This window comes from Choloepus didactylus, chromosome 1 (genome assembly GCF_015220235.1).
Source record: "Choloepus didactylus isolate mChoDid1 chromosome 1, mChoDid1.pri, whole genome shotgun sequence".
Classification (NCBI taxonomy): domain Eukaryota; kingdom Metazoa; phylum Chordata; class Mammalia; order Pilosa; family Megalonychidae; genus Choloepus; species Choloepus didactylus.
The window spans coordinates 189,898,954-189,923,357 of NC_051307.1; the positions used below are offsets into that span (position 1 = coordinate 189,898,954).

General features: G+C 46.3%; 1 protein-coding gene across 1 annotated transcript in view; it reads left to right on the top strand.

Annotated features, from left to right (window-relative positions):
* ITGA9 (integrin subunit alpha 9) overlaps positions 1-24,404 on the top strand; it is a 398,613-nt gene that overhangs the window by 65,908 nt on the left and 308,301 nt on the right. Inside the window, exons 9-14 of the mRNA XM_037847329.1 lie at positions 1,754-1,891; positions 4,887-4,992; positions 6,262-6,356; positions 10,414-10,504; positions 12,453-12,498; positions 18,191-18,345. Coding sequence (XP_037703257.1) covers positions 1,754-1,891; positions 4,887-4,992; positions 6,262-6,356; positions 10,414-10,504; positions 12,453-12,498; positions 18,191-18,345 — 631 coding nt within the window. The remainder of the gene's footprint in view (positions 1-1,753; positions 1,892-4,886; positions 4,993-6,261; positions 6,357-10,413; positions 10,505-12,452; positions 12,499-18,190; positions 18,346-24,404) is intronic.

The window sequence follows — 24,404 nt, forward strand, 5'->3', positions numbered from 1 at the left end:
TACACAGAAGAAATCCCCAGTATTATGCAGTTCAGATGTTAATTCAGACACGTCCCCACACTTCCAGGCTGATGGGAGGACTCTGACTGAGGGATGCTCACCCCAAAGCATGTCCTTGCCATGTTGAATGCTCGTTGAGTTAACTGAGCATGTGAAGCCTTTGCATATCAAGATTTAGATAGGAATCTTCATGTGCAGGAACTTCTGATTTAACACCAAAGGAAGATGCCAAGTAAATAGCCCATTGGAATGAAATAAATAGTACCCCTGGGGCTCAGCCAGGGAGAGCAGCGGTCGTACATCCTTTGGGGCTTCACCTGTGTCTTACCCGTTTCCTTTACCAAAGCACAGATGGGGGACTGACCAGGCCACCGACTCAGTGATTGGCAACTTGGCATGTCCTCCCTATGCCCTGTAGCTGTTCATTTTAAGCCTTACCCATGTCCTACCGCCTGAGAATAGGTGGTTGTGGTGGGGGGAGCATTGGGTGGAAGTGGCCTTGGCATGTGGCTGGGGAAGGATTTTTGAGCGGCTGCTTCGGAGACCCTCCTGTCTTAGGGTTAGCTCCAGTAAATAGACTTGGAGTGTCCTCCACCTCTTTCCAACTCCCCTGGGTTAGCTGCCAACAAACCAATAGACTCCAACAGTAATAGAAAATGCTTGTTCATGCAAATCAAACCAGAGCCCTTTTATTTGAAAATATTTCTGTTAAAGGGATAGCTTTTTTAACAACAGCAACAACAACAAAAAATCACACCTCTGGAAGTGATTCAGTTTATAAAATTTTTGTTTAGCCTGCGTAGTATATGTTTGTTTGTTTTTTTAAATATGAATATGTTGCCAGCATTTAAGACATAGATAATTCAAACACAATGCGAGATTTTTGGTTTCTCTTGAAAATTGGGAAAGTCAGCCCTCTCTGCGTCAGCCTTCCTCATGGCAATATGGAGCTAGGGCTAGGTTGGAGCTTTTCTTTCAACTGAACTCCATTTTGCCATACTCTCCACCACTCCCTATTGTGTTAGACACTGAAGCTGTGTCATTTGCATACTTGCACTGTTATTTATTGTTATGCATATATATTCATACACCTGTTACATCATCTGCCTGGATTCCATTGGTATTTGGGTTTGAGATCCCTGATTTTAAAAGTAGGTGCTACATTAAGCCATGATTAAAGAAGAGCCAACATAAACCATCTCTGTTTATCAGTAAAACCAACAGGTGAGTTGGTTTTTCTGTCACTTTAGCTCCTGTCTTCCTAACTAATCACCAGGTAATTGCAGGACTGGGAGAAGGTAACCTATCTCCCCATATAACATTTATTTTCATGCCTATCTTGTGTTGTGGAATTTTATATTCCTACTTGCTTGGCATTGTGAATTGTCTGATATACCAGGTGCACAATAAATGGTTGTAACCTCTATTTGCACGCTCAGCTTGCATTTTAAAAAACAATGCCTCATTCTCCAGGAACCATTCTATTTGTCTTTCCCTTGGTAGGGCTCCAGGGAAGGAGGACTCTGAGCCAGTTAGCTTCTGTCTCACATAGACCGGGGCTCTGCACACTGCTGGGGAGGTGCGGAATTTCAGCATTTGCCTTAGCCTCCTGGCCTGTGGGGCATTGTAACTGTCACAGCCTGTGAGGGGCTTGGGAACAAATGTTTCTAAACCAGTGGGCCGGAGGAAAGCGAGGGCCTCCTTGCATGAAGGCAGACACTGAACGCTTTGTTATGACTCAACTTGGTTGCAGATGGGCTCTTACTTCGGCTCCTCCTTATGCGCAGTTGACCTGAACGCGGACGGCCTCTCTGACCTGCTGGTGGGGGCCCCCATGTTTTCTGAGATCAGGGACGAGGGGCAGGTCATCGTCTACATCAACAGAGGGAATGTGAGTACAGAGCTGGGCGACGTGGACATGGGGAGGGAGGGGGCATTTGTCCAGCAAGTATTTGTCCACCAGGAACCCTTCTGTGCCACACACAGGGCCAATACCCAGAGGAGGCGAAAAGCTGGGATTCCTGCCTTCGAGAAGCTCAGTGTTCTGTTAATTGAAAGTTTATACAATTTTATAACTGCAGGCATGCAGGGGGGCAGGGGAAATCTTAATGAGTGCCAACTGAGTGCTTACTATGTACCAGGGACAGTTCCTCCTGCTGTATGTGAGTGATTCCAATGTAATGTGTACATGGTAGGAGGGGTCCCTGTTTTTCAGGTGAAAAACAGGTTAAATAACTTGCTCCCAATCACACAGCTACAAAGTGTGTATGTGGGGGTCTGGGGGTGGGGAGTGGGGTGGAATTTTAACCCAGGTGGGCTTGCTCCAGAGCTGGCACTCTTCGTCTTTAGGTTATGCAGCCTCTCTAAGAGTATATGTGTCTTCCTCAGGAACCAGAAATGCCTTCTCAGATGACACAGTGTCTGGGAGGAATCCTGAAGAACAAGTAGGAGTTAGGCAGAGGGCAGAACTGTTAGCAGCAGTAAGCACACTGCACTGCTATTTACTTTTCTTTGCACCTGTGACGTCACCTGCCTGGATACTATAAGTTTGGGTTGGAGGCTCCCAGATGGGATGGAACTCCTAGCTGGGAGCTGGGCAAGGGTCATGGAGGTTGGAGGCAGCAGTGCCACCTAGTTTGGCACGGTGGGGAAGGGGGCTGGGTGGGATTGATGCAGAGGCTGGGGACCTTCATCGAGGTGTCCCTTATTCTGCAGGTGGCAGAAAGATGCCTCTGACCTCTGCATGGAGTGGAGGAAGGATAGGGGCGGGGGTGGGGGAAAAACAGCCCCCACCAGTGGACGCAGGGGGAGCACTAGAAAGCAGAATCTTTCCATCATCTACAAGTAAGAGTGTTTGCCAAGAAGGAAATGGTTAAATAATAAATTCTGGTACCACTAAGCTTTTAAACGAATGTGAGAAAACACTTATGATACAATCAATGGAAAAGCAGGATAAAAACTGCATTTACAAACCAACTTTTAAGAATACTCAAAATACATAGAGAATGTCCATAACCGAGCTCTCTGGTAGTAGGACTGGGGGAGATATTTAGTTTTATCTTTATCTAAATTGTGAAAATATAATAGTTTCATAATCAGGAAAAGCATCAGTAAGCTGGAGACCGACATGCCAGTTATATCCTGATCGGGAAGGAAGGGCAGAATCTAACTATAATGAGGAGGTGGGTTCGATACCAAAAAGAAAGGGCAGTCTTTAAAGAAGAGCCAGTGAATGCTAGAGCCTTGTGCTGTCTTTGATGTTTGCACACCCTTTGAGAAGGTGGACTTAAAACCTGGAGGGAGGATGCTTCTTGGCACCTGTTGCAGGGACTCTTGGCAGCAGGATCCCCAATGACATTCCAGGCAGGGGTACAGCGTGGAGTATGGAGAGAACAAGGGGGCGATTATGCAGATGAGAACCATAGGCCCTGGGGCTGCTGGCCAGACCAAGGCCTCCAGCAGGCTGTTTTATTTGCAGGGGTCCAAGAAACATTTGCGTGGATGTTAGCTCATCTGATGCAGCAAGGTGACAAGCCCAAGCCCGGCAGAGCGTCTAAATCATTCCCCTTCCTGGGCACATTACCCCCAAACATCCCCCCACCCCATTTCTTAATGCTATCTGGCTACCCTGAGTACCAGGGTATTGTTGTTTCTGTTTAACCTCATCCTATTTAATTAATGAATAAAAAGCAGTGTACAGGAATGGAGAAAATGATTTTGGAGCTAGATGGACCTGACTTTGAATGCTGGTTCTGCCACTTACTAGCCTGCCTGACATAGCTTGATGTTGGCGGCTCAGTTTTCCTCATCTGCCAAATGAAACAGCCTAGGTCTCCCTTAACGAGTGATTTAAATGAGGTGACAGACACCCAGTGCCTGGTGCACACAGGACATCAGCTACAGTGGTTTCTCTCCTCCCCAACACCGCACTAATAGGAAATCAATGCATATTTGTGTTGTAGGGTGGGGTTTTATTGACTCAAGAAATCATCACGTCCTTATTGTTTCCAAATTGCAAGTTATTTGTGCTTTATAGTAAAAAAGAAGATTTAGTCATGACCAAAGCCAGACACTCCTGGATGGCCCGTGGCACTTTTTGGGTCCATAGCACCACTGCACTGGGCAGGTTTAAATGTTCTTTTACCTCAAAGCATCAGATTGCTTTTTTTTATTTATGTAAACTTTTATTCTGGTAATGCGAACCTAACTTTTTTAACACTGTAGTATTCACATGTGAATGATTTGGGGATAGAGTGAGGATCATCCGGTACCTTTTACTGCCACCGTACTGCAGGGACCCCTCTCCGCTGTGGGTTGGTGTTTGCTCTGGTAATTCAAGCCTGAGCCACACATGTGCAAGGCACAGTTATGTACAACCCCATCCAGGCCTCTACCAGTCAAGAACTACTTGGTGTTTTGGATTTTATGAACCACGGTTCAGTTATTACATGCACCTTGCAAAACTGCCCTATCAACTTGTACTAAAAGGCCCAAGAGAGGAAAATATAAAACAATATATAGCCTTCTGAAAAGTCTTTGAATAAGGAAAGCTGAGAGGATCCCATGGGGACAGGTCAGCAGGCAGGTTGGTTTCTCTGTTCATAGAGTTTTAGGACAAGGGGAGGTTTAGTCATTGGCCAACGTGACATTCCCCTTCCCTCTAAAGCACACCCAGCTCTCGGGGGCCCACATGCTGCATAGGTAAAAGGGACTCATTTTGCCACCAGGAGAGAGAAGTTGGGGTCTCCATGATTCTGCCCAGGTGTTTCCTGTCGATGGGAGTGCTCTAGGAGGGTGCGTCCCGAGCTCTGGGTTTTTATTGTTTTTTTGGTTTGTTATGTTTGTTTTTGTTTTGTTTTCCATTTTTCCTCCATCCTGTTTCCCAGGGAGCCCTCGAGGAGCAGCTGGCCCTAGCCGGGGATGGCGCCTACAACGCCCACTTTGGGGAGAGCATGGCCAGCCTCGGCGACTTGGACGACGATGGGTTCCCAGGTCCGTGAGTTCCCTCCGGGACCACAGAACTGGCCTGACCTCTAACTCTGGTTTTTCCAAGTGTGTGCTTCCCAGTATGCCTGCCTGCTTCACAGCCCCACCCAACCTGGGGAGTGAGGACAACGTCTAGAGAAGATGTTCTCCCTCTAGATACTGAGGGCTGAGCTCTGAGCCCACTGGGGTTTTGTTTCTTCAGAGTCACTTCTTGTCAGCTCACCATCTCTTGCCATGTATTTGGGGTGGAAGTGATGTATTAGGGCTTCTTAAGTTGGAGAAGCTTGAACTGCTTCCTGTCTCTACAAACTCTTCTTGTCTCTGGCCTCCAATGCTCCCCCACCACGTTGTTGGTGAAATGAGTGAGAAGAGAATCAGACGTTTTCTCCCCTGATAATGATAGCCCACTGGTTGACTTTTGAATGTGTGTGTGTGTGTGTGTATGTATACCTATGCCTGATTCTACATGGATGGTGGTATCCCTCACCGTCTCTTTGCATCTCTTTCTGATCTGTGATACTTCCTTCCCTCACTATTCCTGTAGTATGTAGACATCAGTCTGTGAGAGCCATTCACCATGGGGGGAGGGCTCTGGTGGAAACTGGCTAAGGGGCAGCTCTTGCTTCAGGCCAGGCATCCAGCCTCCTTTGCTCCCCTCAAACACTGGCCAGAGGGGGCTTCATTCAGAGAGAGAGAATGGGGGGGGGGGGTGAATATGAAAGAATGAGAGAGAGAGAGAGAGAACCTCCGTCAGGAGGCTGTGTGGGTACCATGCCCCTCACCCTTGACCTCACATGACTTTTGTTAAAAACAGAGGAAAAAAGTAAGGAAAATCTAGGCATTGTTCCAAGAGTTGTCAGTTTGTGAGCGTAGCATTTCTGTTTTGGTGAAGTGGAAGACTTTCTTTAAGTTTCCTTTTCACAGGAATAGAGTTGACTTTCTCAGATGTGCAATAACTGCAGTCTACAGGATTCCCCTGCCTGACGGGAATTAGGGTGGATGGTTTCTATTTACATTTCATTTATTGGGTGGGTCATTGATTTTTCCTCTGAGCATGAGGTAGAAACTTTTCTGGTACTAAATCCTTCTGAGCTTCTGTAATTTTCTTTTGACTAATTTTCTTCCTGCAAAGAGATCACATGCCTAATTTAATGATTAAACAATCAACAACCAAGAAATTTATGGTATCAAGGAACCAGGCACAGTAGCAGGAGTTAAGGAAATTGCCCTTATGTTATTCCATATTCTAATCCGAAGCTCTTTTTCTCCCCTCAGATGTGGCCATTGGTGCACCCAAGGAGGATGACTTTGCGGGGGCCGTGTACATCTATCACGGCGATGCAGGCGGGATCGTCCCTCTGTACTCCATGGTAACTGCTGTGCGAGTGACACGGTAGCTGTCTATTTGTATGCTTGTGCGACAAGTATGGAACTTTACCCTCCGCCTGCGGGTACAAAGGAAAATGCAGCATGGTTCCTGCCTCCAGCCTCTCACCCTTTAGAGACCAGACACAAACAATAGATATTGTTTATTAAACACAAAAACATCTCCAGTGGAATCCCGGTCTGTGCACGTTCAAGGAAGTGAAGTCTTGCGTTCTGCCCACAAAAGGCAATTTCCAAATTCTTAGACCCCAGACTCAGAGTTATTTATTTAAGAAGAGGAGGCTTTTTTTTTTCTTTTTTGTTTACTCCTTTGTCAAACTTCTGTGCTCAGCCAAAAGAGTGTGATTTAAAATATGATCTAGAGAGACAGCGTCCATGGAGGAGGGGCCAAAGACTTATCACAGGACTCTTGTCACAACTGGCATCAAAACAATTTGCTCGTTAACGCTCTGGCCTTGAGACCCAGACTTGGGAACATGGAAGTGGCGAGTTCTGTTTTTTGCCATCTCAGCTTGATGGTCAGTCTTGCTGATGGTGTCCGGCCAGCCCATGGGAAACAAGGAAGTCACGCTCTCGTCGGAAGCAGCATCAGGGTGTCTGTGCAGAGCTGTGCAGGACTATTTGTTTTTCCCAGTGGGTTAGTGACAGAAAGGGACCGAGCACAAACTGAGAAATTTTCAATCAGCAAATGCTTATTTACTGAGCACTTGTTCTGTGCTAACCACTTCCTACTCATGTTTATGTTTCCCATCCTAAGGAAGCTTGCTTCAACACAAGTTTCTTATCTTGACTACTGCTAGAGAAACTAAACTTTTCATGGAGCCTGGTTCTCAAACTATAAAATGAAATAGTAGTACACAGTATCAAAACCTGCTCATACACCAAATTCTCGGGGGTAAGATAAATGACTCAGTTTTCAAGTTAATTTTAGGAGGCAGTATGTACAGTTAAGTCAAATGTATACATTCATGAATTAGCTCTGTTAGCTAATTAGATATAGGATATATATTAGATCTAAAGTCTGCTAATTAAATGTTGAAGGTTGGTTTGTTGCTAGTGGAGCTTCTGGGTCCATCCCTTGGCTCATTGACTGGCCTCCTGAGGCCAGATGCTCAGGTGGCTGCTGGTGAGAGTGGGAACTGGACCTTGAGTGCTTACGCGGCCCTTTCCGTATGTTTACTCCACACTGCAGCCATGCAAGATGGGCACATATATGCTCTCCCTTTTGTCTAGAGGCAGCCGTGGCACAGGGAGGTTATTTAACCTGCCCATGGTCAGCAGCTAGTAAGTGGCAGTATGGGCATTGAAACTGCTATTCTGATCCCAAACTTCTTATCATTGCCGCCATCCTCAACTCCACACTGGAAAAAGGAAAACATGAGGAAGCCCGGTGGGCAAGCTTATAGTAGAGGAAATGGAACCTTCTTTTGCCATGAGGCACACTCCTGGGGGAGTTTATCTAGTTGCATCACCTTTTTCCATCAGAAATCAATAGTGCTGGGGGCGGTCGTCTCTTAGGTAAATCAGCCAGTGTGACAGAGGAAGAGGGCTGTGGGCACGGTTTGGGGGCCACATTTGTGTCACGAGAGCTGCCCTGGTTCAGGTCAGGGATGCTGCTCCTGGTGTGACAAGTTGAGTCACCCAGAGCCCGGTCACTAGGCGGTGACCCAGCAGCGGCCAGGGCCAGTCTCCACGCATCCTCCTGGAAGCTTGTTCCAGGAACTCAGAAGCTAACTGCACAGACGGGCAACCTGTGAGCTGTCCCCTGCTTCCCTCCCCCGTGGCTCACCGGTGTTTTGTTTTGTTGCTGGGTGGAATCCCTGCAGAGAACTGAAGTGTACGCTCTGTGGTTAGCATGGAGTGTCTTTAGTAGGAAGCAGGGATCTGCAGCTGGAACCGTCCTGCCTCTCTCAGCACGCATGCCGGCTCTCCAGCTTTGACAAAGAGAAGTGGTTTTGTGCTCTTTAAAAAAAATGAAAACAAAAACCAAACCAAAACACACACACACACAAAACACTGAAACAACTATGATTATCCTCTTGAAGCTGCTAGTATGTATATGAATCGGTCAGTGATTTGAAAGGGGGAAAATATCCCAAACTTTTAAAGACTGACTCTTCAGAGCCCGGGCCCTGGGACAGAGTGGGTATTGTGTGGGTGAGCCAGAGGAAGAAATCAGAAACAACTCTGGGCAACGGAATCGCTTTTCTTTGGCCCAGAGTGGTATTATTTCTGCTGGATAAATAGTGAGATCAGGGCCTAAACTTCTTCCACATACTGTTTAACTCATTCCTCTTCCTGGAGTTCACCATGGAAAGTGTTGATGTTAAACTCCTTTTGTGCCTTTCTCAATGTGAAAGCCCCCCGGGCATGTAATGGCGGCCCCTGTGATCTTTCTCCTGCTCTAATGGACACTGCCTAGGAACCTGGTCAAGTGGAGGGTTTCCAAGGCTCCTGGTTTTCATTTAGGGTTATTAGCACTGAGCAGACTTATCTTCCTGGCTTTACAGCATAATGGCCTGCAGATGTCTGTGGGATAACTTAAGCCTGCATCGCCACCCCCAAGTGGACCACCCGTTCACTCTTCCCTCTTGTCCCAGCCACAGCAGATCTTAGAAATGCACACCCAGGGCAAGCTGCGGCTGGCGTTCCTGGACTTCAGAGCTCAGACCGTTGGCTTTTAAGAAATATGCAGGCACACATGCATGTTTGCTCTGACCAAGCCATGTGGGATATGGAGTACTGCCTATTTGCAACATTTCTTCAGGGTTTCCTACAGTGTTCTGATTTGTACTTTGATGCTCTGCCCATTTCCTTTTGGGTGGTTTAACTGAAGATGGCAAAGGGCCCTCTCAGGTGGTTTCTAAGAGGGTTATTTGCCGCTAGCAATGGCTGGGGGTGGGAGAGTGGTCTCTGGCACCTCTGTCTGTAGATCCTATGGACACCCCCCTCTTCACACTTGTGACTTCCCTGCAGGATGATTCGGTAAAGAAAAGGGTAAGGAAAGATAGTTCAGAGTTAGCCTCTGAATATCTGTAAATCCTGGATTTTGCTGCCTGACATGAAAACAAAGCATTTTTCTAGTCACCCACAATGAGGGCATTGAGAGATCAGCCTTCCCAAGAAGACTGTAGAGATAAAGGGAAGAAGGAACAGGTCAGATCCCAGAACATGGGACTTTTTCTGATTCAGGAAGTTGACTATCTTTGGGAGGGACTGCCCCACACAGACGTCAATGCACGGCTTCCGGGTGACGAAGGCTGGGTGTATAGCAAATATCCTTGAACAATGCAGTGTGTGTTCACATGTGTTGACCCTCATGGTGGATGCTAAGTAAGCACAAATGCTGGTTGCCCTATGGCAGTGGGGCTTGGGAACTCTGACTTGGTGTTGGGGGCTGCATTTTAGTAGATCTGTTCAGTTGGTTTTATTTCCTACAGTTTATGGAAGGTTCAGGACCATGGTGATCTAGATTTACTAGGTAAAACTGTTTAATCCTGCCTGTGAAGTTCAGGAGCCCATAGATTTTCTGGTTGGCTTGATTGAGAGGTGATTTTCAATGGACTTTTCTCAAGCTAGATGTGTTAATTGACTGTCCATCTAGGGAAAGACTCTTTTATAAAAGTGCCTTTTAGGAGAGACATGTTAAATATGTCGTCAGTGTTTGGGTAGAGAGATATGAGGTAAATATGCTCTTAAAAGTTTAGCCAGCTATACCCACGTAAAAACAAAACAGAACCTCTGTTAGGAATGGAAGTTAAACTTTATCCATTTTGAATTTCTGCATGTCAAAACATTATCACGCTAGTCTTGGTGGGTCTTTTGTTTGCACTGAATTCAGAAAAATTTTAGTGATGGCATTCAGCAAGGGTAGGCAATAATAAAGGAATATATAAAGTCCCCCTTATCAAATTAGGGTTAAATTTTTTTCTTTCAACAACGTCAAGACAACTGTCATAGGGAAGCTGGGGTAAAGTGGTCATGGGTTCTTTGTGGCAGTGTTCCCTTCTGGTGACTCAGTATCTCTATTATCTGTTTCAGAAACTGTCTGGGCGGAAGATAAGTCCAGTTCTGCAGATGTTTGGTCAGTCCATATCAGGAGGCATTGATATGGATGGAAACGGCTACCCGGGTAAGTTGTTTTTCTTTAAAAGGAAAATGAGATAAACTGAGATAAATGTACGAGGTAGAATAATTTCCAGTCTGTTTAGCATTCATTATATCCATTTAGGATTATGAAAAATTTTGCATCTCAGTATGTGGGTGTTTTGCCTGGTGTTCAATTTTAAGGGAAAAATAGTGTTGAAGTTTATCTTTGGATTTTAAAATGGTTTAGTGTGAAGGGTTTAAGCATCAGGAGGGTGGAATTTTACAGTAATTTCTGTGGCAGGAGTTCTTTCAGACGAAGAAAACAGCACTGTCCACATTTAAAAAGATAGTGAAACCTCCTAATAAAACTCAGGAAACTTTGAATATATTTTCCTTGATAATTAAACATATTCAGAGGCTTCTCACTCTTAGAGTGAGAGGGGGAAAAGGAGCTAAGCAATAGCCAACTTCCCATCCCCACGTGGTTCGCTCCCAGGAAAATTATTGAGAGAAAGTTTATGAGCAAGAAGAAAACTATATCCTCTCCCTGATGGATAAAACACACATCAGGCATACAAATGACAAACGGCATTAAGTGCCCTTTACTGTTCAAGGCTGGCTGGTTGTCTTCAAGGTCAATTAATGCCCTGTGGTAGTTGAAACTAATTGAATAAAAGTGTATGATTTCAAATCCCAACTCTAAGTAACAGCTGATTTAAGTAAAATTGGCTAGGCAGTAGAATAGTGGTTCTTTGGACATTTGAAGGGATGAAATGGGGTACGGTGGGGAACAAAAATAGGAATTTGAGAAAATCCAAAATCATCATGGAATTGAGAAAAAAATTCTCCTGAAAATGTAGGTCAGCCTGCCTTTTAGAAAATATTTCTTTCCACTTAAAATGCCTTGGAAGGCTTCGGAGAAAACTAATGCAAACCTGAATGAGAGCCTCACATTTTGTAGTTTTGTACAGATGAGAGTTCAGATAATCCCTTGTGACTTTACAGAGCCAGGAGGAGGAGTGAGAACAAAAGGCATCAGTGTGGGGGTTCTGTCCTAAGACAGACCCTTATGGGTCATTAATCATATGAATTCGCTATTTGTTTTTCCTTAACAAGGGCAATGCACGGATGCCTTTATTTAGTGATTGTATGGATTCCGACTCTCTTGGACACTGATGCTTGGTTCTGTGATGTAATAACAGGAACCCCAGGACTAAGGGATTTATATTAGGCGGGGAATAAATTCTATTGTGTGAGTGGATATTTCCTAAATTAAAGTTATTTAGAAATAAACAGAATGGTACCAGCTAACACTTGTGTCCTGGTTTATGGTTTATCAAGTGTTTTTACATATGTTCAGATTTTAATGTGACCAGCTTTTGAAGAAGATACTGGGGATAATGATCCCCATTTTATAGGCAAGTTAACGATGAGAGACTAAATGACTGCGGTCACCCAGGGTGAGGGGTGGAGCAGGGATGATTCATAGATTCTGCAGAACCTAGCGCTGTTTCCAAGTTGCTTAATTCTAGGTATCCCTCTCTCTAATTCAGCACTGTCCAAAAGAAATATGAGAGCTACGTATGTAATTTAAAAATTGCTAGTAACTGCATGAAAAAGGTCAAAAGAAAGAGTCAAAATTAATTTTGTTTTATTAGCCCAATATATCTAACATATTGTCATTTCAACATGTAATCGATATAAAAATTATTGAGATAGTTAACTTTTTTTGGACTAGGTCTTTGAAATCCTGTGTGTATTTTACATTTATAGCAAAATCTCAGTTCGAGCTAGCCACATTTCAAAGTCTCAATAGCCTCATGTGATGATTGGCTCTAAATCGTACAAAAGCATTTTATAGCCCAGAGAATGGCCATGAGAGGCCTACCTGACCGCGAGGTGGGCCTCCCTGACTGCAGAGTGCTTTGCCATGGGGTGGGTGGGGACGGGCTTTTGCAAGCTTCTGAACGCTGTGTATGTCTCATTTTCAGATGTAACTGTTGGAGCCTTCATGTCTGACAGTGTGGTTCTTCTAAGGTGAGATACTTCTTGGATTATATTCTTCATGAGTGAGGGATGGAATATGGTAGGGGAGGAACAGGGAAGTTATGTTATTCACCGCTAGTCAGCTTTTCCCTCTTTCTAGTTCCTTACAGGCTGGGGTGCTTAGTAAGTGGGAATGATATTTTGTTCTCATTCTTGTTCCCCATCCTCTAGCCCAAAGTTTCCAGCAGGTGTCCCTGGAATGGCTCACAGGTAGGAAATGATAGCATTTCTGGAGCTTCCAGGCAGGGTTTGGGCTGGTTTTAGCCCTAGGGGTGGTTGTTTTTGGCCATGAACGGCCCCTTCCATTAAACGTGCCATCCAAATATTATATTCTGTGGTTGCTATGACACTAAAAGGGCTGGGAAGCACTGTCCTGTCCCGTCTCTTCCATCCCTGCCCCCTGCGTCCTCACCTCCCATCTGTCCTCGGGTATCACCACCTGTGGTGCCCCTGCATTGGGTTTACCCAGCGTCCACGGACATGGAGCCTCGTGCCCACTGGTGGCAGCAGCAGTGACAGAGGGGAGCCCAAGCCCAGTGCTCGCTGCAGCCCGTGCGCCTGGATCTCTCCTGCAAAGACCAATGGGCTTGCCATCACCACCCGCGAGCCATCGCCAAGTATTTCTGAGTCAGAGGCAGAATTACACTTTGGAGTGGGAGCCAACTCTTAGGTTTTGTTAATAACGTGATGGCTAAACTTTCTAAAACAGAATGGCAGGATCTGAGAGCTGGAAGGGATCCCAGAGGCCATCTAGTTCCACACCCCAGATTCTTCTCATTCAGCAGTGCTTTCTGCTCAGTCTCCCTCGCAGGATCATGCAGCCTCTTCTTGAATGAGGTGCCCTCACGAGTGGGGGTTTAACAACTACTAAGGAGACGAATTACACCACTACCACCCCCCCACTCCCATAACTCTAAATGTTAAATTGTTAAAGAGGCAGAAGAGCCTTGAGGTTGAAAGTGTGAACTCTGGGGTCAACTTGCCTTGAGTTTCCCCTGACTTTGTTGTTACCACATGAGTGATCATGGGCAAACTCCGAAACCGCTTGGCATCATGGTTCTCATCTGTTTAACAGGATAATAATGGTACTTACCCCAGTGGGTTCTTATGAGATTTAAATGGTCTAGTACATGTGAACTGCTTTGAACAGTGCCTGGTTTACGTGCTCAATAAATGTTAGCAATTCTTACATAAATTGGGTTAAATTTGCTACCAAGCGGCCTTTCGGCCTCTGAAGGCAGCAGTTGTGTCCCCAGTTGGTGACTTCACTAAGATAAAAATGTCCTGGCTCTTTACTATTCCCCATGTGACTGGATTTTTACTTACTTTATCATCCCGACCCCTTTCTCTGGGGTGATAGCTTTCCTCTTAAGTAAGGACAACTTCCTTTGTTCCAAATGATTGAGATTAGACTTGTGAAGCAGGTAGCTCTAACTGGCCCTTGGTGATGTTGTTTTTACTCTCTTCACCATTCTGGGCACCTTATGCTGGTTTGTCAGGATTTGCCTGGAATAAAATACATACCTTAGCTTCACATAGTTGAAAACTGGGAGCATAAAGCTTGAGGTACATCATGTTGACTCTGCTTTTTCATAATTCTTGCACTGGCTGTAAGCACCAACAGAAAGGGGCTTTTGTTTTTCTCTCCTTCTTGATGGAGAACAGCCTTCTCCAGGCTTTTGCTCTTGTGTGGATGTAAAAAGTGAGGCAGTTAAAACAGTCAGTGGGAGACCACGGATCCAAGTCAGGGGTGGAGGCTTGAATCTGCTGAGGTGGAAATTAACAGGGACAGATGTAAAGTCCTCTGGGAGCACACCAGGGAGACCATGTCTTGAGAGAGGAGGGTCTAGCAGAAGTCTGGTGTGGCCAGCAGAAGGCTTGGGGAGAGCAGACAGGGCAGGAGCAGACCCGGGGGAGCAGGGCCACGGCCACCATGGGAGGAGCTCGTGGGGATGACGGGATCATAGCAACACATTCCTCCAGGTAACCCTGCAGACCTGTAGAGATGCAACTGTGGGTCTGATCCAGGGAGCGATTACCAAGCAAATACTAATACAACTAATGTTTAGTAAGCCCCTGCTATATGTTAGGCACTGTTTGTATACTTTATGTGTGTTAACTTCTTTGTTGTTGTATTTTCACTTTGTATTGAGGTGTAATTTACATGTAATAAAATGCACAATTTAAGTATACAATGTGATGAGTTTTGACCAGTGTATACACCTGTGTAACCACCACACCCCTCCAGAGCACCCCAGGAAATTTCCTCATACCTCCCCCCATAGATGACCACTGTTCCAATTTCTTACACAGTAGATCAGTTTGCCTGTTCTAGAATTTCACATAAATGAAATTATACAGTATTGCTTGTTTGTTTATGATGTCTTTCATTCAATTTAATGTTTTTGAGATTCAATAATTTAAAAAATTATTGCTGAGCAGTAGCCCATTGACTGAGTTGTTTATTCATTTGTCCTCTTGTTGATGGAATGTATATTAGCCCTTACTCTTCTTAACAACTTTATGACATAAGTATTATTATCCCCATTCTGTGGGTGAGGAAACCAAGTCACAGAGAGGTTTTATAAATTTTAAGGAGGTAATTCCAGAAGTGATAAGTGCCCTGAGGACAATAAAGCAGTTATGGGGTCAAGGGCAGTGGTGCTGAGTTGAGCAGAGGCCAAGCAGGATGAGGCCTGAGCCTGACGGAGTTGGCAGTGAGGTCAGTGGTGCCCTCGCTGTTGCAACTCTAGAGAAGTGATGGGGCCAGAAGTCAGGTGGCTGTGGTTGGACAAAAGCAGAAGCTGCAAGAAAACTGAATCTCGACAGCTTTTCCAGAAGCTTGGCTGCAAAGGAGAAAATGGGATTGGTAGGTGGTTCATGGAAGGCATTTTAAGCATGGGAGCCTCTGGACCAGTGGCTAGGCCAAAAAGAAGAAGGGGGGAGAGGTTGAAGAGGCACGTGCAGGAGGGGTGGTTGAGGCAGGGGGATGAGGGCTGGAGAGGAGGCCTCGTCAGCTGAGCCCAAGGGATCTGAGTGGGGCAGGGAAAGGGGAGAGGGCTAGGAAGCATGCATGGCTGTGCACACCCAGACACCCACCTTGCTCATTGTTCTTATATATCATAAAGGGCAGAGTCCAGAGGTCTGGGGTTAGGAATGCTTTGGGCTGCAGCTAAGAGAGAACCTTACTGACAGTGGCTCTAAACCATGTAGACATTACTTAGCTCTTTGGAGGTAGGTGGCTCCAGGGCTGTTTAGTAGCTTTACTGTGTCACCAAGGGTGCAGAACCTTTTTATCTGTCCACCCAGCTCTACCCCACAAGCACCACTAACCTTGCAAATGGCCAAGGTAATCTGCACCACAGCATGTCAGGGTACATCTGGCTGGTTTTATTATTTACCTGGAAGTGAAATGTCAGGGCTTAACCTGTCAGAGAACCACCAGAAAGAAATATTCCAGCAACCAGCTTCTTTAAAAAAAAAGAAAAAAAAATAGTAAGTTCCAAAAGCATTTGAAGTGCTGTCCTTGGGTGCCCCTTTGCTTTTTTCTCAGAGGTTGGCACATTTGCAGGCGGGACTCTGTGAAACCCAGTCTCCCTGCCCCCACCAGGACTGTGGGGTGGCCTCAGCTCTGCCCTCAGGAAGTTTGCTTCTCTTGGATTAGCTCAGGAAGGCAGATCCTGTGTTTGGGTGATAGGTTCCTGGCCTGGTGCCATTGAAGGGCAAAGGAAGTGATCAGAGAGGCTTATGAAAGATTTCTGGACTTTTCCTGATCCAAAAACAACACTTGGAGTTGAAACAGAAAGATTGGAGGGAGCTGCTCTGACAGATACTGGAGGGACATGTGCCTGTGAGGCTCCCTGTCTGCCTTTCAAAGGATTCGGTTGCTCACTTCTGTTTCCTGCTCACCTCACCTTCTTCTGCAAAGCTCTCCCGTGAGAGGAGAGTCTGGCATCCTCCCCAATGAGGTGACCCTGGAAATGATGTGATGGGATGGCCTTTTCTTCTCTGCAGTGACCAGGCAGGTCAAGGCCCAGGCAGGGAGGGGCTCTTGCAGGGTGTAGACCAGCTCTTCTTTGTAGCTCTGTCCATTCGTGAAGCCGTAGGGGCTCCCGTGGTTTTCAGTCCTCCAGGCTGGAGTAAAGTTTGAGTCCATTTAATAAGATACTTTGAGCACCTACTATCCTGGGAACATCAGAATGAATTAGCCAGGACCCCAGCCCTTGAGAGGGCTGCATGCTAGTGGGGCAGACTTAGAAATAGGTAATTACTCTTTACCTCAGTAAGTGGGGCCAGAGGTATGAATATAGTGCAGGGACTACAGAAAGGGGAGGACATCCAGCTGCCCGGGGTACTAGGGAAGGCTCCCTGGAAGAGGAACACTCGAGCTGGCAGTTGAAGTGTCAGTAGGGGTTTATAGACTGTGCTGGCATCTGCACAACCACGTCAAGCAGCAGAGGATCATCTACTTCCTACATTATTTCTAGCATCTTCTAATGATGAACCCAGAAGAAAGTGGAAAGGAAAGACCAAAATATTGAATTTCTTTTAGGCACTGCTGTTGTCCGACTTCTGTTAGGCGTGCAGCTGAATTCGCTCAGGAAGTCCCACGTGACTCCAGGGCTCGCATCTCCTGGCAGTGGGGGCAGTAATGAAATCACCCGCCCCCATCTGTGCCATGTGTCCCCTCACTTCCCTTTTCTTTTCCGCCGAGGATTTCCTTGATGCTTTCTTCTCTTGGAGCTGGTGTCTGTCATCATTCCCATCTGTCCTGTTACCCTGGGTGGGAGCCATGTACAAAAGTGAGGTCATTGTTTTTAGGTCGCTAATGCCCTTAATCTTGTTATGTCACCCCAGGGCACGAAGGCCAGGGCTCCTTAGAGGTAGCAGGGTCTCTGTGAGGCCCGGGCGGGGAGAAGGTTAAGCCATAGCATAGGTGAAGCCTCCCTGAGCAGATGTGATTGCTCTCAGCTTTTGTTGGACTGCCCCGGGGGAGTCCAGGAAGGACCTGCTCCTCCTTTTGTGCATCCGTCAGACTCTGGGGGATGGTCCGTGTCAGTGACAAGTGTCTGGATGATGACTGAGTTTCCTTTGGTCCTGAGGCTGGGTGGGTTGATTTCTTCACTCTGAAGTGCTTTGCTGTTACCAGCTGGGACTCCATTAATCAAGTTCTTTTAGAAAAAATACTTAATGAATTGATGGGGGTAAATGAGGGAGGGGTTGACCTAATGGATGGGTTTGGAACTTTGCGGTTTATGGCAATAAATGCTTTGGGGGAGTCTCGGAGTCTGTATGTTTCTCCAACATGGCATCCAGTGTAGGAATTCCTCTTAAATATCTTCACATCTTCCTAACAAAATGGAAATAGGAACTAAATTGGTGATGTTTTAAGTAACACCCAACATCTGGTGATTCATTTATGGTTTTAACCAAAAGTGTTTTATTAGCAACTAACTTGGCTTTATTATTGTGAAGTTGCCCATTAATTTATTAGGAAATAAGCTGCTTCTGAAATGTGAAAAAGCATTTACCCAGCACACTGGCCCTTCTATCTTGGGTCATTTCACACTTTAATTAAATGCTGGGCTGAAGACCTGGGATTTATCCTGTCAGTGTCATCTTTGCTTGGCTCTGTGAGCTGCATCTCAACAGTGCTAAATCACCCCCCTCACTTGACCTGCAGGGCAAGACCTGTCATCACAGTGGACGTCTCCATCTTCCTTCCGGGCTCCATCAACATCACAGCACCCCAATGTCATGACGGACAGCAGCCTGTGAACTGCCTGAATGTCTCCGCCTGCTTTAGCTTCCATGGCAGGCACGTTCCAGGAGAAATCGGTAAGGAGCCCCAAGTCAGGCTCAGGATACCCGTCTTACCTGGAGTCCTACATTTCAGGATGTGGCTTGCTCATGGGATGGTGGGCAGCTGTGGAATGTTTCTGAAGTGCCCTCTTGCTGTGTGTCCTGGCTGTTTTGCAGGCAGTAGGCCCTCAGGCTGGACATCCCTTTTTCTCTGAGGCTCTTTCCCTTCTCTTTTTCTGGTTTATCAGTGGTTTATCATCTGGTTTATCGAACACAACCTCCACCTCTAGGATAAATGATGCATGACCTCAGGCATCCTTTCCCCAAATTTATGTGGACTAGGCTGAAACCAGGTGGGACAGGTCCACGGACCTGCGGAAATGTAGTGGCTGGGGCCTGGCCCTTGTGGGATATTCCATGCAGTTAGAAAAGACAAGTGACAAGACTTTGGAGCTCCCTTGAGCTTGTGGCATCAGCCAGATGCCAGGGAGCTTATGCCCTAAGGCGTGCCATTGGAGATCAAGGATGGATGGTGCAAACAGACAGTTGGAAAGAGGCAGCTGCCCCTGCCGTTTCTCTGACTGGGGAATATCGACTTGCTAGTTCAGCTCCAGAGACTAGATCAAGCCCCCAGAACCAGGTAGGGATCAGTGTTGGTTAGAAAGTATTAGAGCATGGGGTGACCAGAGGAAATGAATTGGAGCAGTTGTGCAGATCAATAGTTGCTTTGTTTTCACCTAAAAAACCAATTTCATGATAGAAAGTAGTTTCTGGAAAATAAAAAACACCAACAAGAACCTGGGCACTGACTTTCTTAGACATCTTTAAAGTCATGAGTGACTCTCTTTACCTGGGAGCTCATTAGAAATGCAGAATCTCAGACCTCCCCGGATATGCTGAATCAGAATCTGAATATAATAAGATCCTCCTGAGATTTGTATGCGTATTTAGGTTTGAGAAGCCTTTCTCTGGAGCACACATGTGTGTGCACACGTACCCACAAAGGCAGAAACACACTTACCCATGCTAGTTCATTCCTCAGGTACACCTTAAAGTTTCTACTGTATTTAACAGTGTGTTAATCCTTGCAGGCTGTCTCCTTGGCATTTTATCTTGATCTTCAAATGGATTGAATAATCTCAATGATCAAACCTTGTGCTTATTTATAAGGATTGCTTTTCTTTTAAGAAGAGCTTAGAACTTTAAAAATTGAGTAGAAACATTCCATGATCTTGACAATGAGTTAGTGAAGGAGGGTTAACAAAATTTTTACATACAGCCCAGTGAGAAAAAGAAACTTACCCAAGATCACACAGCTATTGGTAAAACTAGGAGTTGAATTCTGGTCTGATGATACTTAGTTTTGCTTCCCAACAACTGTCTCCCATCACCTCCCGAATTGTTTAAGGCACTCTAGTCTCTAGGAAAAAAGCTTTCTGACGGTCCCAGGATTCAGCTGTCTTCCGTTTACTCAAATAGTGTTCCCCCATCCAATACCGACTCACAATGTAGCTGGATTCCATTAAAAAACATTTTTAAAGAATGATTGAATTGAACAGTAATTCTTGTTGCACATAAAAAGAAGCAGAACTATTCTGGAACTCTAAATAAAAACAAGCAATTAATAACTCATGTATATGTTCACTCAACAAATATTTATTGAATGTCTACATGTGTCGGCAGTAGGAATGTAATCCTTGCCCTCACAGAGCTTCTAGTGGGAGTTACAGAGTTTCTGCTATTTTGATCTTGAAGCAGTGTAGACAGCCTTCCCACTCTTTCAATTTTAAACTGTTGTGATGAAAGGTGGGGTAAATTGGTCTGGCAGGAATAAGGAAGAAGAAACTAAGATGCAACCTTGAGCAAGAATGATTTCAGATCATAAGCCGAGGGGCACGGCAAACCCTTGACCTGGAGGCTGGTGAGCTGGGCAAGGAGGAGATGTGGTGTCTCCTCAGACCTGTTGCAGACCAGGGGCCCTATCTCTGCCCCAGTCAGGCGTCATCCTTTTGTTGACCACTGGGCAGAATTATAATGAATGCCAAGGCTCAGCCATGGGCCTGGGAGCGTTGGGGTATAATGGAAGACACAGCTTGTTGGGTGGAATATAGGATGGGACCTCGTGGATACTGTGGTTTCCTGGCTAGTGTCATTAACTGAAGGGTGGATAATATTTGTCACACTGCACCCTCCCATTCCGGTTGCTCTCTTATCTTCCATCTGCCACACATGTTTGTTGATGGCATCAAACATCCCTTTGCACTCTAAGGGGATGTTTTCCAACATTATTTAATAATAAGGCTTAAAGAGGATGCTAACTGGCGAATTTTGGTATCAACAGCATAATGTGGAAAATTATCCATCCCTGGCATTTTTTTCTGTGTCTTGCATTGGCATCCAGGGATATGAACTATTCCTCAGTCTTCTCAGGAATGGAAGAAATGCAGAAATCTGCCACAATGAGCTGATGGTGAAATGGAGAGTTTGGGGAGGGAGAAGTGGGTGGCCATCTTGGACATGTGATGGAAATCAGGTGGAGGTGAATGGTGGCTTGTCGAGTAGCTGTGTGGGTCCAGTCATGGGTGGGGTATGCCCATAGTTCATCATGGAAGGCAGCAGCCCTTTGGCTCTGCACTGTCAAAGATCAGATCCCCCAGTCTCCACATGGAGGCAGAGGGTGGGAGCACCTTGGGGAGCCCAGATATCCTCCACACTCCTGCAGGCCCACCAGAGGGTGCTGGCCAGTACATTGTCACCTCCACCCCCCAGGCCTTTGGCCAATGGCTGGTTCTCTGGTTCATGAACCTTCCTTACTCCCATTGCTGGCAGCTGCAGAGGAACCCTGTGGCTGGTGGTTTTGTCCCTGGGATGCCTGGTGAGTGCATGCCAGGCCTGGGCAGGCCTTCTGGGCACCTCTCAGTGTCTGCGTATCCAGGGCCGAGTTTGTCATAGGAATGTTTTGCATTTGGGTAGTGCAGTCTGAGGTAGTGAAATACATGGTACCCAGGAGTGCTTAGTGGAGAGCTGGGATCTTCAGCTCATGACATGCTCTGTGAGGATGGTTTTGGAAGCCATAGGCAGTCTGGTGTTACAGGCTTATCCCTTTGCTTTATTTTTCTCTTCCTGGGGACTTGGTGGGGTGTGAGCATATACAGAGAGGAGGGACTCCAATCACCTCTTCATTTCCTGCTTTAGTGATGGGAAACTTACAGCTTCCTGATCATGGGTGTGCTCTGGGCCAGTTCATTAGCAAAGCAACCAGGGGGGCTACTATGGCTTCTGGCAATAACCTGGCACCTGGAATAGGCAGGGTCTAAGTGGGAAGACAGAAGCCACACCAGTTATTTTAAGAAATGATTTAATATTGGGAATTGGTTACATAGGTTTTGGAAGATTGTACAGGCAAAGTGGGACACTGAGGTATCACAGAAATGGTAACTTCTGTGCCGGTGGATTTTAAAGTATGGTTCCCATACCTGGGATCTTATTAGAAATGCAAATTATTGGACCCCACCCCAGACAGGCAGTTGAGCCCAAGCGCTGACAGATACCACCAAGATCACCCTAGCCAATAGCAGAAATAGGACTGAAACTGGATGACTTGTCCAGAGACCTTTCCTCTAGCTATAGGGGTGCATTTCTCCTCTGGAGAGTGTTTTCACATCCCTTCCAGTCTCTAGAGAAGTATGGAGATGGGATAATTAGGCAAATCCCATGTTATGTGAGGAATGGGGTAACCTAGTCTAATAATTACCACCTCCTTCCTTTGGGCAGAGGTTGGGAGGAGAAAATTTAGGAAAGCTGGTAAAGTGGAACTATCCTTCCCCCACCTCTCCCGGGAAACTAAGGGAACCTCAGTAACTCTGGAAGGAGAATTTATTAGTACAATTTCACAGCTGAAATCTCTTTCTGATGGAGAATGGGAATGAATCAAAACTGGCTGGGAGAGACTGAAGCTGGAGTTGATATGAGACAGCTGGCTCCATCCTGGCCCAGGCCCGCATGGGGCCCTTGGGAAGCAGCTGGGGGCAGGGAAAGGGGGCTGAAAGCATTACTCGGGGCTGATCAGCTTTTCCATCAACATGACATCATTCAACATGGCATGGACACGGGCTGCCAGAAGGAAAACCTGAAGATGTGAAATGTGCTGTTTAGAGCAGCCCCTAATCAGAACCAGCACCCTCCCAGGGATGCGGGCTGGCTGGGCTGGCTTGCATTACAGGCGGCTGCCCACTCCCCCGTCACTGCGGCTGCAGCTCGGTGAGCCCTGCCGCACCCACCTCCCCGGGGCCCCAGGCGAGCTGATTGGCTGCTTCTCTGACATCCCTTCTGCTTCTCAGGGGCTTTCCTTCAGGCACATTTGCGGGTGCTGTTTAAAACAGGCTCAGGCTCCAAAATGGACTGCATTTCTTGCCACTCAGGCAGCTAGTAGACCCTCTGTCAGGCAGGGTTTCACACCGTGAGGGTCCCCCGGGCTTTCTTCTGGAAGAGAATCTGGTATGGAGCTGACTTTTTTTTTTTTTTTTAAGTCAGAATAAATGTTAAATCAAGGAGAAGCACTACTCAGCCAATCCTAGACATGACATGCTTCCAAAATGATTGCGTTTGGTGAATTGGATAATATGGTCTAGCTGTGATTGTATACTTCAACATTATAGAAAAATTTGCTAGGTACCTGTATTGGCATGTGCATGCCCCACTGTGAGCTTTAAAGCAGCTGCCTTGTCTTGTGCTGAGTTTGTATTAACTGTGAACTAGTTCTCCCCTCCCTTGAGTGGGGAGAGGGACGTTTTGGGTCATCTATTCTGCAGTGAGATGACGCTTCAGAGGATTAAAGTGGGTGTTTGTAAAGTACCCAGCACAGCGCCCAACACACATTGAAATTTGATTTCCTTCCCTTTTCCTGTCTTCATCTGGGTTCTCCCAAAGCAGACACAAGGCAAGAATTTGAGTGCATACAGTTTATTTAGATGCTGATCCCAGGAAGTACTGGTAGGGAAGTTGGGCAGTGAGTCAGAAAGGGAAGGCAGCCAAATGAAGAGTGTGTTATTGAGCAGGTTAGGGAATCCGTGTAGGATACCCCACCCAAAGGGCGAGGGAGCTGGGGGGCTGCATTGATTGAGGGCTGCTCCAGGGACTTTGGTTCCCTGTCCTCTACAGATGGGTGGAGCCACCAGAGAAAGCCCTCAGCAAAAGGGACACAGGTGCTGGCACTTGCACACTGGGCAGGAGAGCAGAGAGACATGGTAAAAGCCAAGAGGATATGTATGGGACACGGATAGCATCTGCTCTGTCTTCCTGTGTTCACTTCTGCCCAGACAGGTCTGAGTTCCGCTAGCTCATCTCAGGCAAGATAGCCCAAGCCTCTGTTCTTTGCGTGACCACCCTTCCTAAGGGAGGGCAGCCATAGTACTCTCACCTGGGAGAAGGTAGGGCTGGAGCAGCATGGAGACCCCCTCTCAGCAGGTGCTGCCCCACGTAGACTTAGCCATCCATGGCCTCTGGCTCGTCTTCCAGCAATGCTCATCAATTTGGTGAAACAGAACTTGGGGATTCACTTCACTTATACAGATTAGCCTTTCTTACTATTTGGTTGTTGCTCAGGGTAGATGTGGTCAGTGGAAAGTAAATCCGCCAGAGTTCAGTTCTAGACCTCTGTAGTCATTTGATGAGTCAACGTATGTTTTTGGTCTGGTAATGTGGAAAATGCACCAAAGCCCAGTGTGATAGAAACAGTCTGGCACTAGAGGCTAGGAAACAGATTTGTCTTTGCAGTGGTTGATTGTCTGGCTTGGAGTGAGTCTTTTTCCCTTTTGCAGCCTCAGTTCCCTTATCTGAAAAATGAGTTTGGGTCTAGATGGTCCCTAGGACAACCTCAAAGTTTAGATAACCTATGAGTCTCCCCGTTTCCTGCTGTCGTCCCCATTGGAGTGGGTGTGTAATGGTTGATTAGGCTTCTGTGTTTTCTCGGTTGAAGTACTTTCCCACGTGCACTCTTCTTAATATCTCCTGGGATTATCCAGGTCTTGGGTCCCACCTGGTGACTCAGCTTTCCCTTGAAAGTCAGCTGTTTGATGAAATAAACAAGTTGAGGC